Genomic DNA, 13,028 nt, shown 5'->3' with positions numbered 1-13,028 from the left:
ATTACAATGTGGACTATGACGATGATAAAGTTGAAAGGAAAAGCAAAAGTGGAAGTTGTCACTTTATAGGTGGGAACTTAATAAATTGGATGCGCAAGAAGCAAGGCTCAACTGTATTATCCACTACTAAAGCAAAATATATGTCAGCAACAAGTTGTTGTGCTCAACTTCTGTAGATAAAGAATCAACTTGAAGATTGCAGTGTCTCTGGGAGTAAAATTCACATCTTATGTTACAATAGAGCTAAGTCTTTTGAAAAATCCAACATTGCATTCTAGAGAAAAACATATAGAAATTAAACATCACTTTATAAGAGATCATGTTCAGAATGGGATAGTGGACTTACAGTTTGTACCCACAGATGATCAACTTGTTGACATCTTTACAAAACCATTAACTGAAGAAAGGTTGATTTTGTTAATAAGTCAACTTGGAATGATCTCTATTAATGATTGATTTAATCTCTATATGTCATCCACTGTTGCATCCAAGGATATATCATCCATAGAACTTTAACACACACTCTCAACATTCAATATATGGATGACATATCATGCATTTTATATTTATATACAAAACGCAGTGTTTTCATAACGAAACACTGTAACACTTTATGCTAAGTCAATTTTGGAAAGCAGGCCAAATGATTTTTTAAAAAAAACCCACTATAAAGCCTTATTATGTTGAAACTCTTGCCATTACGCTATCTCTAAAACACTTCAACTTCTTCTTTGAGAATTCAAACCTTAGCTTTCAACTCTTTGCAATGGTCTTTGCAAACACCTTTGCTAATCACAACCATCCACACAGACAATGAGCCATCCATCCATGTAGAACACTTTTTCGACATTAAAGAACTCGAAAAAGTAGGTCAAAAGCTAAATGAAACTCTATTGTTCTGTGGTGCTAAACACTTCTTCATTGAACTGCAAACCATTCATACTGAACTCATTTGAACCTTTTGTAGACATGTTGGGTTTGTTAACAAGAAGATTATAACATTCAAGGTTTTGGGAGTGCATGTGGTGTTGTCCAGCAACACTATTACTAAGGCAATAGGTTGTTTGCATGAAGAAAGTACTTATCGGGAGGGCTGGGAGAAGAACTATGACTCTCATGTCACAAGAGCACTCTATCGGGAGAATGTTGACAAGGTTGGCAACCAGAAAATGATTGTGTACAACCTGATGTGTGAGAAAGAAAAAATATGGGCTAACATTCTGAACAAGAGTGTTCTTCACTAAGCAGGTACCAAAACAACCTCACCTGACCTCCACACGTTTGTATTATTACACTTGATGGAGAACCTCCCTTTTGACCTTCCACACACCATATACATCAACATGTTGAGGAACCTGAAGGGCTTAGGTGGTTTGAACGACATCTACTATGCAACCCTCATCAAAATGCTTTTGTGGGATCAATGAGTGTACCATGTTTTCAAAAGGATGGGCGAAGACTCTCAGCTCGCCCTAATCACCAAGGGCTTAGTTGTTGCTAAACAACAAAAGTTTAGCAAGACTAACCTGAAAGCTATAAAGGTTTCTTTAGAACAAAGTCTAAAGAAGGCTCCTTTGGTGGACCTGGACACTATTAATAAGAGGAAACAAAAAAGGCTAGCCAAGTCCATTATTGATGAAGACCAAGGTCTAAATAGGTTTGATATTTCAAGAAAGATTCAGAAGATCATGGTTGAGCAACCAAAAAAAAATCTAAAAAGGATGAAGAAGAAGTGGAGCTTCTTGCATGGGAGCAGAGGAAAAAAACATGTGACTAATGCATCTTCTCCTATGCATCCATCGGCCATGAGCTCAGTCCCACAAAGGTTGAAAGACCAAAGTGAGACTAATGAAAATGATGAGGGTCTAGTTCAAGTGCCTTGCAAAAGAGGAAAGCAGCTGCTCTAGTTTCCCCTACACCAAAAAGGGCTAAGAAGGTCTAACCAGTCTTTAAATTGCGGGTGTCCATCATCTCCTCTGCTATTCCAAGACGTATCAAGATGAGGATGACCAAGGCCAACCCAAAGATTAGGGATAAAGAATGGGCAATTTCATTTACTGGAAACAAGGAGGATTCAACCTCTTCACCATCAGATAGAGAGTCCATAGAGGATACTCCTATCTCTCCCCTCTGCAAACATGCACCATCCGCTCAACCACATCGACCTCCATCACCTTCTCATCTGGATAGATTAAGAAGGGTTGCTCCAAGGGAACCCCTAATAGAGGCTCAGAGGTTTCCTCTGGCATTCATTAATAGTAATCTTGCATTTGAGACCCCTTAATTTGAATCTTTATCTCCTGAACCAGTGGCAAGGGAAACCATAAATGTCCAAGCACCCGTCTGAATGCAACATGACTATGAGCACACTTTGTTTGAGGCCTTTAATGCTATACTTTTTAGAGATAGGAGAGCAACATGGAACAACCTAAGGCTAAACTTGAAGCTTAAGGAAAAGCTTGAAGAAGTTTTGGCTTTTACTTGCCTAACTCCTTTGAGTGGCATTTGTATTTGTTGTTATCTTGATTGATTCATCTTAGTACATTTGATATCTATTTTGCATTGTGCATCATCATAGTGTGTGTGAAGAAAATTTTCTAAGTTAAAAAAATTTCTTCAGAGGCAAAAACTTTATTTTAATCGATTATAGCCTTGTTGTAATCGATTACAAAAAGTTGTTTGGAGCTTGTAGAGTTAAGTCTCATATCGGTTTAATCGATTACCGGTATCTCCTAATCAATTACATTGTTGTTTGAGACAATGACTGATTTAGTTAGGAGTCTCTGCTTTAATCAATTACCAAGTGGATTAATTGATTACTTATCTCTTGTTCAAGTGTTCAGAGGTGAACAAGAACACTTTAATTAATTACTTAGGTCATATAATCGATTACATTATTCTTGAGTTGTTTTCCAGATGTTGGATGAACACTTTAATCGATTACTTAGATAATCTAATCAATTACATTGTTCTTGAGTTATTTTCCAGATGTTGGATGAACACTTTAATCCATTACTTAGATAATCTAATCTATTAATTTGCTAAAATAATCGATTACCTTATAGATTTAATTAATTACAGATTATTATAATTGTTTTCTCTATAAATAACCAGCTTTTGTTCACATCTACACATCATGAGATCATTAGATAATACTCAATACATCTCGAAAATAACATCTTAGCCTCATAATGAGCAAGATTTTGTGCTTTCATTAGTGAATAGGAGAAGAGAAGAAAAGTGCTTTATAGTAACTCATAACTTCTTAATCGTTGAGTTATGAAGATCTTTTCTTGAAAGTGAGTTGTGTCTTTTGAGTAGAAGAAGACCACTGTCTCAATCCAGCAAGGTTTTTGTGGAAAGATTGGTCAGGTTGTATCTCTCCCACTTGGTTTTTCTTGTGTGTGGTTTTTACACGGTCTTTCTTTTTATACGTGATTTGCTTACAACATGCTAGAATATAGTTTTCTAGTTTGGGCTAAGAGTAGGGTTCTCTTAGGCTTATATTCACAAAGAACCTTAGTGTTTGATGCATAGTGGAATAAATAATTAGATTAGCTTCTTCAGAAATAGAGAGTGAACCAGTATAAAAGATTTTGTCTTTCTTCTCTTGTTCTAATCTTTTTTCTCTCATTCAAGGTTTAATCAACTTATTCAAGTTTTAAACATGTTTTTCACAAAGATTCAAGTTTTATGATTGTGAAAGAAAGAATCTTAATGAAGGATCATGTTTAAGGAAAGAGTGATAAAGTATTGATTACATTCGATTCATATTTATTTGTGATATGATCCATACAAAAGTTTTTTTGTAACTCTATTTTTTAAAAGTATATATTGTTTTGAAAACCAATTAACCGCCCTTCTTGGTTTATTGAGTTCCATCTTCTTTTTCGCTACCATCAAATGCCATAGTTAATCTTTCTCCTCCACAATGGACTCGTCCAATGCAACACAACTTTGTCAAGATGCCTTCTCATTGGCTCGCATATGAAATTCAGCAAGTTAAACCATCTACGGAGGTAAACCCCACTCAAGTATGGGGTAATTTTTAGAAGTGAAAGGATAAAAAGAGTTCTCAAGGAAACATCTCTTAGGATCTGTTAGCAAAACAACGAAGGGACCATTCATAAGAAGTGGATGCTCATTACCAAACTCTTACTAGTGCATCCAACTGATCTCAATCTTTCCTAATAAGATTGCTCATCCCTTGGCAAATTGCATGAACAAATGTACTTGAGAGATCAATTCATGGACTACCCTCATGGATATAACCTTAATGTTTCTATTAGCAACAAAGGCAAGCATGATCCCATAGCTTCGAGTCTAGCATCATGAGCAAATGTTTCAGTGAAATCTATACCTTCATGCTAGTTATAACCTTGAGCTACTAACCTAGATTATGTTGTTTCATCTAGAATGTTTCTAAACACCCATCTTATTCAAATGATACTCTTGGTTTTGGGCTTAGGGACTAGGGTCTAAACATCATTTTAGATAAACTGATGAAGCTTTTCTTCCATGGCGTGTTCTAATGCTTCATCTATAGTGTTAGACTATATCTCTGAGACAAAGGCATTAGACGCTTGATCTCTAAAAGATGATCTAGTTCTGACTCCTTCAGTTTGACTTCTTATGATCTGATCTTGAGGGTGATATGTGACAAACTTTTAGTCCTTCGTTTATGGTTGTTGTTCATATGAACCTTTAGTCTGTGGAAGAATCACTTCAAACTGTTTGACTTCATCTGTCTTGGGGTTATAAATGGACCAATCTACATATATGCAAAAATCATCCCCAAGATTTGATAGTCTCCTATCAGTCGTTAGTCCATCATTAAACTTAACATGGATTGATTTGTCAACAACTAAAGTCCTGTGTTAAAAACTACATAGGCTTTAGATGTATCAGAATATCCAAGAAAGATCCCCTTGTCTACCTTAGAGTCAAATAACAAAGATTATGCTGTTTTGTCATATAACATTAGGGGAGGAAGAAGAAACATATCTCACAAGTCACGACACATGTATAGACTTACTATCCTAGTGCTTGTAGAAAATAAGTTCGTGAAAAAATGATATGTTTAAGGGAGAATAAAAACAATCATGTCTGAGATGCTTTAAGTTAAACAATGAGTTTAGTTGGCGAGTCTCCAATTTAATTTTAACCACACATTTGATTCAAACGTGTCTTTCTCAAATTGGAGACTCTCTAATGATGTGTATTTAATTTAACCCTAATTTTAAGCTATAAATAGATAAAAAGTTCAAATATTTTTTTCATCAGTGTAGTTTAATGTTTTTTTTTCATTTTTGTTCTTGTAATTTTTATTTCTTATTTTAGTCCTCGCACAATGCATTTTTTATCCTTAAAGTGAAGCTTTAAACAATGAAACAAATATTTAAACCAAATCGTGACTCCGATAAAAAGTTGTTGGTCAAGACGTCCATATTTGAAATATAAAAAAATGTTTTATAAGCTATTTTATGAATTTAATCTAAAGTGTGATTTATGGATTTCAAATTGTAACGTGATAAATTTATTAGTTTTTATAATAATTATTTTTAAAATCTTATTTATGATAACCTTTTATTATTTTTTAAGACATATAATTAATTAAAAATGTAAAAGAAATTTATATTAATAGTGTATGGAAATTTAATGTTTTTATTTATCAATAAACAATTAAAAGTAAATGAAATAATACTTCATTATAAAAAATTTAAAATATTATTTAAATAAATAAAAAGACTCTAATTATGTATTTATAGTTCTCATACATAATGTAATAAATTTAGTTATTTTAATGTAAGATTTCGAATTCGAATAAATGAATCGATAAAAAAATATAACAATAATTATTAATAAAATCACAGTTTAAGTAAAATGATTAATGATATAATTATTATTAATGTAACGTGTCTTTAATCTGTCCTTAGAACTAATATAATAATAATTCTACAAAAATTAAGTCAAATACTTTTTACATTTTTAGTTTAATTAATTCATAATTAATGCAATAAGAAACAGAACATGTCACGTTCAATATCACGAAAGTCTAAACCCTTGGCGCATTGCGCACCCTCTCCGCTCCCATTATATCTGACGAATCACCGCCAAAAGGTGTGTAGTTTAAGTGTGAATCCCTTTCCCTCTCTACTCTTCTTTCACTTTCCATTTCCATTTCCATTTTTTCTGGTTCACTTTCTCGATGGCCTCCGAGAACCCCACCGCCGACGACGCCGTCAACGGCTTCAATCGGCCGGAAATGTTCTCGGAAAACCTCGCCGGCACCGTCGACGCCTACGACCGCCACGTGTTCCTCTGCTACAAGAGTCACCTGTCCTGGCCCCCGCGCATCGAGGCCTCCGACGCCGATCCCTTCCCCAAGCGCGTCGCCGCCACCTTCAAAGCCCGCAAGAACGACTTGCCCCTCAAGGTCCGCCCCTTCGTTCATTCCTTCTTGTTTTTCGACGAATAGAAAATTAGAGTATGGATGGTTTCTATGTTTGGTTGCGATTTTTCGCTACGATCTGAGGTTGACTTCGGTGTTTGACTTTGCAGACGAAAATCACCGTGTGCGAGGTGCGTGAGGAGGCTGGCTTCCTCGACGGTGACGTGTTGATTTTCCCCGACATGATCAAATACAGGTGAATTGGAGAATCTATTATTATTGTATATTGAAGTTTGAACTGAAGTTGAACGTCGATTATAGGGTTTAGTTCCGTGAGTTAGGTAAAGCTCAGCTTGAATTTAGCTGAAATTTAAGCTCCTAAGAGTTAAGTTATCCTTCTCTTGAGTATGTTGCATGCAACGCAAGGAAGATTTTCTGAATTTAGAAACTTTGTGAATTGTATGTGGAACGTTAGAACTGTGTGGATTTTCTTGTTTGTGACTGATGGTTTAAATCAGCGGTGGAGGGAGCTAGGTCAACAAGTTTCTGTGTGCAAATGGTTCAAAACATTTAATATATTATTACAATTCAAATATTTAATATAATTCATAGTTGTTAATAGTGCCAACTATTAGCGCTATTGAGGAATTGCAGAGCGCTAGGAGCTTGTTACAAAAATTGAGTAGTGTTGCAGTTTGAAGTAACAAATACCATGGCTGTAATTGTAGGCAAAATCGTGGAAAATCATGGTTGGATCAGGTTCTATTGGAGTGCGTAGTAGAATACATATTTTAACTCTGAACTGATGAAACAGTGTCCTTTAGGTCTGTTTTGGGGGGCAATTCTAGATTTTGCCCCCTTTGAGTCACAATTGAAACCATATTTTTACTTTTTCAGTCACTTGTGTGCATTCTGTTTATGGAGTAGCACCCACTGTTCTCCTTTGTGACAAATCCCCAACCTTCCCCAACCTCTATTCTCCATAGTTTTTGGCCATCCCTGACATCTGTGGCCATTTTCTGGCAAACTTGTCACTGTTTCTGGCCAACTGTAACCTTTGCTGCCTTGTTCTGTTCTATCCCTTCTTTGTTCAATTGTTCTGTGATTTAATCCCACTAAAACAGGTCTTTTATTCAAGGTTTTGTGCTCTCTTCTAAGTTTTATACTTTTTCTTAAAATTCTAATTGGTAAGAATAGTGACCACTGGCCATCCCACTACCTGCCATAGCATTTCAATGTCTGGCGCTCTGCACTGCTATTTGGGACTGACCACTACAATATGATTATAATTATTGTACTGCAGCTTTAATAACAAGTGTAGGAAAATATTTTTGCTACAGTGTGAATCCTAATGTAGTTTCTCCGTGTGCTAATGATTTCCTTTGCTAGCGTAAGGGAGTGTTAAGGTTGTATTATGCAAAGGGATTTCCAATAGTGTGTCCCTGCAGGGGGTCTTCCCCCTTCCCAACTACGAATAAGATCGAGAGGAGCCCGAAAGCCCCCAAAAACCAAGAACGAAAATGGAAGCCTTTCGATTCACTCCCATTTTCTTCAGTGATGCCATTCCTTTGTGCATAGGTGGAAGTTCTAAACTTGCTTTAACTGGTATTTAGTTGAAGTGATGAGGTAATAAATTTGGTCTTTATTGATGAATGAGGGTTTTTTGGGTTTTAATTTTATGTATTCAGATTTTTCTATTGTTTTTGAGGCCCTTTTCTTTTGTTCTTTAATTTGAAGGGGTTTGGAGGAATCAAACGTTGATGAGATAATAAATTTGGTCTTTATTGATGAATGAGGGTTTTTTGGGTTTTAATTTTATGTATTCAGATTTTTCTGTTGTTTTTGAGGCCCTTTTCTTTTGTTCTTTAATTTGAAGGGGTTTGGAGGAATCAAATGTTGATAGCTTTTTCGAAGATGTTTTGGTGAATGGTAAACCATGGACTGCTGGAGTTCCGGAGGTGTTTAGTGGTTCACATGTTTATGTGTGTGCTCATGGAAGTCGTGACGTGAGATGTGGTGTTTGTGGGCCAGTTCTCATCAAGAAGCTGAATGAGGAAATTGAGCTTCGATGCTTGAAGGATCAGATATCTGTTACTGCTTGTTCTCATATTGGTGGGCATAAGTATGCTGGGAATGTAATCATATACTGCCCAGGTGCAGATGGAAAAATTATGGGTCACTGGTAAGATATTTGACTGGCAAAGTTGAATCTTCTTATTTTGAAAGAATTCAGTACTGTTTAATTGTAGTGGATAATAATTATTTACAGGTATGGCTATGTTACTCCTAACGATGTTTCTGATTTGTTGGACCAACATATTGCAAAGGGAGAGGTCATCAAACGACTTTTGAGGTTGGTATTTTTGTGGTCATGAATTTTGTATCTTTTAATCAAATGTTAATTTGAAAGATATATTGTTTCTTTTGACAAAAAGAAACATTTATAATTTGATTTTTAAAATTTTAAAAGTATTCTACTGTAAGCTGCCGTACTATGTTGTAGATCGATATCAAGAATCACTGTTTTGTTACACACACATGTACATGCAAGAACAATTGTTTTGAGGAGTGTTTGTGTAGGTAGTTAGAGACTGCCTCACACTTATTACCTATTTTTGCTCTTGCCTTTGGATGATCATCAAATTTTGTAGGTGTACATATTTGTTTTTCTCTCATCTGTCCATTATCCTGGTTTAAACAAGTTCTATTGCTGAAATACTTGAGCTCACTGGGTGGAAATTTTTAAAAGAGGAATGCATCTTTAGTTTGATTATGACCATTGTTTTTAATGTGAAGTTATTGTATCATGGATTTTCTTCTTCGAAAGATGAAATACAACAATCATATCTGTCTATTGGCATCTGCTGTTTATTGTTGTCAAACACACCTGATATTGAATGGAGTACAGAGAAAGTGTTGTGCTGATGTCACAACTATTTTTTAATGCCATGATTTTTTGTGTCGTGCTGATGGAACCAATTGGGACCTTTCCTCGTTTACTGCAAATAATATCATGTTACTCTAAGAAAGAGTTATCGCTAACATTTGAAAAAGGTTCAAGGATTATGCATGATTAGTTCTCAAGCTTGATATATATATTAATCCAAGTCTTCAATTCACATTTTTGTTATCTCGGTCTTCAAGTAAATTGGCATTTTCTTGAGTATATCTTATAAGATAATGAGAACAGCAGTTGGATATCTTCTCATGAAATAGTATACGCAACCGAATTACATTTCAGCCCTGCTATTAAGCCTATACAGGCATCTATTTCTGAATAATGCAGCATGTGCCTTCATTCATTTGTCATGTGCCTTCATTCTCATCCATCTATCAGAATGTTGCCTTATGTTCTTCCTTTTCTAATGGTTCTGTCTGATGGAATTTGTTTCCTTTGTTATCTGCCCTTGTTTTTCAATTCAAAGTAATCAAAGGAGAACAATATTTGGTTGTTTTATTAAGCAACGTATCATCTTTGATACTGTTCAGCTGCTTAATGTGATCATTGCATGTTATTTTTTTTTCTTAAAGTAGGACATTCCAATAAGCATTCAAAGATTAAGTTAAAAATTGATGCTCTATAAACCTCACGAGGTACATTCAAAAACCACAACTTACCAGGAAAAGACACTAAGGTAAAACACGGGCCAGTTTGTTTATTTCCCAAGGAGTATGATTGAGAGTAAAACTGGAATTTATGTTATGATTGACAATCCTCCAAGATCAGCATCAACTCTGGAAATTCTGTATCAAGGATTAACATTTTCTTTCCTCATAATGAAGGGATATTAGCTAAACTTTATTAAATTGTTACAGGGGCCAAATGGGGCCATCTGTTGCAGAAGATAAGGGAGCAGATGACCAGAAAGTTGCTAATGGAGAGGATACCAGCAAGGGCAAGACTAATCATGTTGAAAGTGACAATCTGAGCAACAAAGAAAACATGGGTGGTTGTTGCCAAGGTGTTAATGGGGTTTCTTGTTGCAGAAGTGCAAGTGTTGAGCAAAACAACGAGATTGAAGAAACACCTGAAGCACAAAAGAAGGGTAGCAAAATCTGTTCTAATTGGCCTCAATTGCAGCAGCGTGATATTCTCACAGCTGTTGGTGTGCTTGGAGCTGTAGCAGTTGTTGCTGTGGTTTACAAACTTTACAGAAGGGCAGGGTAGTTTACTCTCTAAAACATGTTACGAGTTGCTTGGGCGTTTATTAGCCCGATATATTTTTTTTTGTCGAGGTTGCATAAATTCAGGAAACAATCACGAAAACTACTATTACGAAGTCATACATAGACACTTCCGCATGTTGCATGGAAGGATAGTTAAAGTCTAGCAACAGATGTAGTGATGAAAACTTTATCATCTTTATGAAGCATACAGAATTATGTTTATGCTGCTGAATGTTCCATTATGATGTGTTTCTTAACTTTTTCTACTGGTATTCAATTAAGAATTTAATTTTAACACATTGTCATGTAAAGAATTTTATGAAAATAATTATTATAAAGTATAATGATTTTAAATGATACGACTATCCAAGATTGCTTGACAGGAATTGTAAGTATATTCTAATTATATTCTATTACTAACAATTTATCCAACAACATAACATAGTGCACCATTTTTGTCAACACATATTTTTCCTTTGTGTTAATGATTTGTTTATTTGAATTGTGAGAAATTTGTGCAATGTCAAAAAAGAAAAGGGTATAATGTATTGCATATATTTGCTCTATGATTTAGATAGCAATAGACGTTTACCTATGTTTAAGACATTTATACTTTTATAGGGATGTCGATATAGGCTTTCATGGGAATGAAGTTAGTTATTTTTTAAATATTAAAAAGCCTTGACACACGCATACCCAATTTAAAGGAAATCTTGTATCCAAAACTCTTACTAGGCCATCTCCAATAGATCTTGGAGAGGGATAGTAAGCTAAAGATTTATTCTTCTAAAATCCAGCTACCAGAGATCTTTTTGTACTTCTATTTTTAAATCATTTTTTAGAATCTCTTTCCTAAGTCCTAACTAATTGTTGTGGGAAAAAAAAAAGAAAAAGAAACGAAGAGAGGGGCAGAGGAGGTGGGTGAGAAAAGAAAGGGGAAAGAATATGAAAGAGGGGAGGGGGTGGGTGGGGAAGGAAAGAAGGGGAAAAACAATGTAGATCGTGCACGATGGAATCCTACTACTTAGTCAAAACCCATTGTCTCATACACCTTCTTTGTTATATTTTTTTAAAATTAAAATATATATAATTAATTATTTTTATTACTTTAAAATAATTTATAAATAAATATTAGAAGATGAGTTACTTGTGAGATCTAAATAAAATTTAAAATCTCAAAATAAAATTTATTATTGGAATAAAAAATATAGGAGATCTTATGAGTGATGTAGCAAGGCAGGATCTAACAAAAAGGTGATTAAGAACTCAAAATTGGATCTTGTATTGGAGATGCCCTAAAAGCGTGATTTCTAGCAGCAGCAGTACGATCAAATCCTTTATCAAAAGGAGATGCACCAATACCAAAAATTGAGAGAGTAATGGGTCAAGCTTGAAAATAACAACTCTAAGTTCTTCCACGCTGGTGTAAGCTCCATTGGAGCTTGTAAGCCTAGAATCTTCTTCATAAATGAATTTCTTTACTTCTTGGAAGATGAATGACAGTGGAATGGAGAAGGAAGAGAGAGAGGAGACGCCACTTCAAGGAGAAGATGAGTCTAGAAGAAGCTCACCACCATAGGAGGCCATGGATAAGAGCTTGGAGGAAGAAGGAGATGAATGAAGGGAGAGGGAGAGAAGAACACGAAATTTTGTGCTCTAAAATAGATTTGAAATCTGAAGTTTAATATTCAAATGATCAAATTTCCAAAAATGCACACACATGACCTCTATTTATAGCCTAAGTGTCACACAAAATTGGAGGGAAATTTGAATTTCTATTCAAATTTCACTTGAATTTGAAATTGAATTTGCGGAGCCAAATTTTGGAGCCAAAATTTTACTAATTATGATTAGTGAATTTTAGTTATGGTTCAGCCCACTAATCCAAGATCAATTCCAAGATTCTCCACTAAGTGTGCTTAGGTGTCATGAGGCATGTAAAACATGAAGGACATGCACAAAGTGTGACTATATGATGTGGCAATGGGGTATAGTAAGCAAATGCTCACCTCCCCCTCTAAAATTTAATTGGATTGAGCTTCTACCAATTCAACTAAATTTATTTCCCAACACACACATCAAATATTCACTTAGTGTATGTGAAATTACAAAACTACCCTTAATACAAAAACTAGTCTAGGTGGCCTAAAATACAAGGGCTGAAAAATCCTATATTTCTAGGGTACCCTACCAACATTATGGAGCCCTAAATACAAGGCCCAAAAATAATGAAACCTTAATCTAATATGTACAAAGATAAGTGGGCTCATACTTAGCCCATGGGCCCAAAATCTATCCTAAGGCTTGTGAGAATCTTAGGGTCTTTTCTTGCATCTCTGGCCCAATCTACTTGGAGTCTTCTATCCAATGCCCTTGCGGGGTAGGATTGCATCATTCCCTCTCCCTTGAAAAGGATTTGACCTCAAATCCCGAGGTTCTTGAAACTCTAGGCTTTTCCCCCCAACACCTA

General features: G+C 35.2%; 1 protein-coding gene across 1 annotated transcript; it reads left to right on the top strand.

The window, feature by feature from the left end:
- The first annotated feature begins 6,113 nt into the window (after window positions 1–6,113).
- On the top strand, window positions 6,114–10,778 carry LOC100785795 (sucrase/ferredoxin-like family protein). Its single transcript, NM_001254001.3, has 5 exons — window positions 6,114–6,436; window positions 6,562–6,647; window positions 8,268–8,573; window positions 8,661–8,744; window positions 10,208–10,778. Exons 1-5 carry the CDS (start codon window positions 6,209–6,211, stop codon window positions 10,557–10,559), a joined length of 1,056 nt encoding a protein of 351 aa, NP_001240930.1. The 5' UTR covers window positions 6,114–6,208; the 3' UTR covers window positions 10,560–10,778.
- The last annotated feature ends 2,250 nt before the right edge of the window (window positions 10,779–13,028 follow it).

The sequence above is a fragment of the Glycine max genome, chromosome 19, assembly GCF_000004515.6.
Source record: "Glycine max cultivar Williams 82 chromosome 19, Glycine_max_v4.0, whole genome shotgun sequence".
Lineage (NCBI taxonomy): Eukaryota > Viridiplantae > Streptophyta > Magnoliopsida > Fabales > Fabaceae > Glycine > Glycine max.
Note: the sequence above shows the minus strand (reverse complement) of the source record. Positions and strands in the feature narration are given on the sequence as shown.

What these genes read in the sequence shown, in the direction of transcription:
- LOC100785795 (NM_001254001.3), top strand. Translation starts at nt 6,209, where the DNA reads ATGGCCTCCGAGAACCCCACCGCCGACGACGCCGTCAACGGCTTCAAT. An exon ending in GGAAAAATTATGGGTCACTG is followed by an intron (nt 8,574 to 8,660) that starts GTAAGATATTTG and finishes AATTATTTACAG; the next exon opens with GTATGGCTATGTTACTCCTA. An exon ending in GTCATCAAACGACTTTTGAG is followed by an intron (nt 8,745 to 10,207) that starts GTTGGTATTTTT and finishes AAATTGTTACAG; the next exon opens with GGGCCAAATGGGGCCATCTG.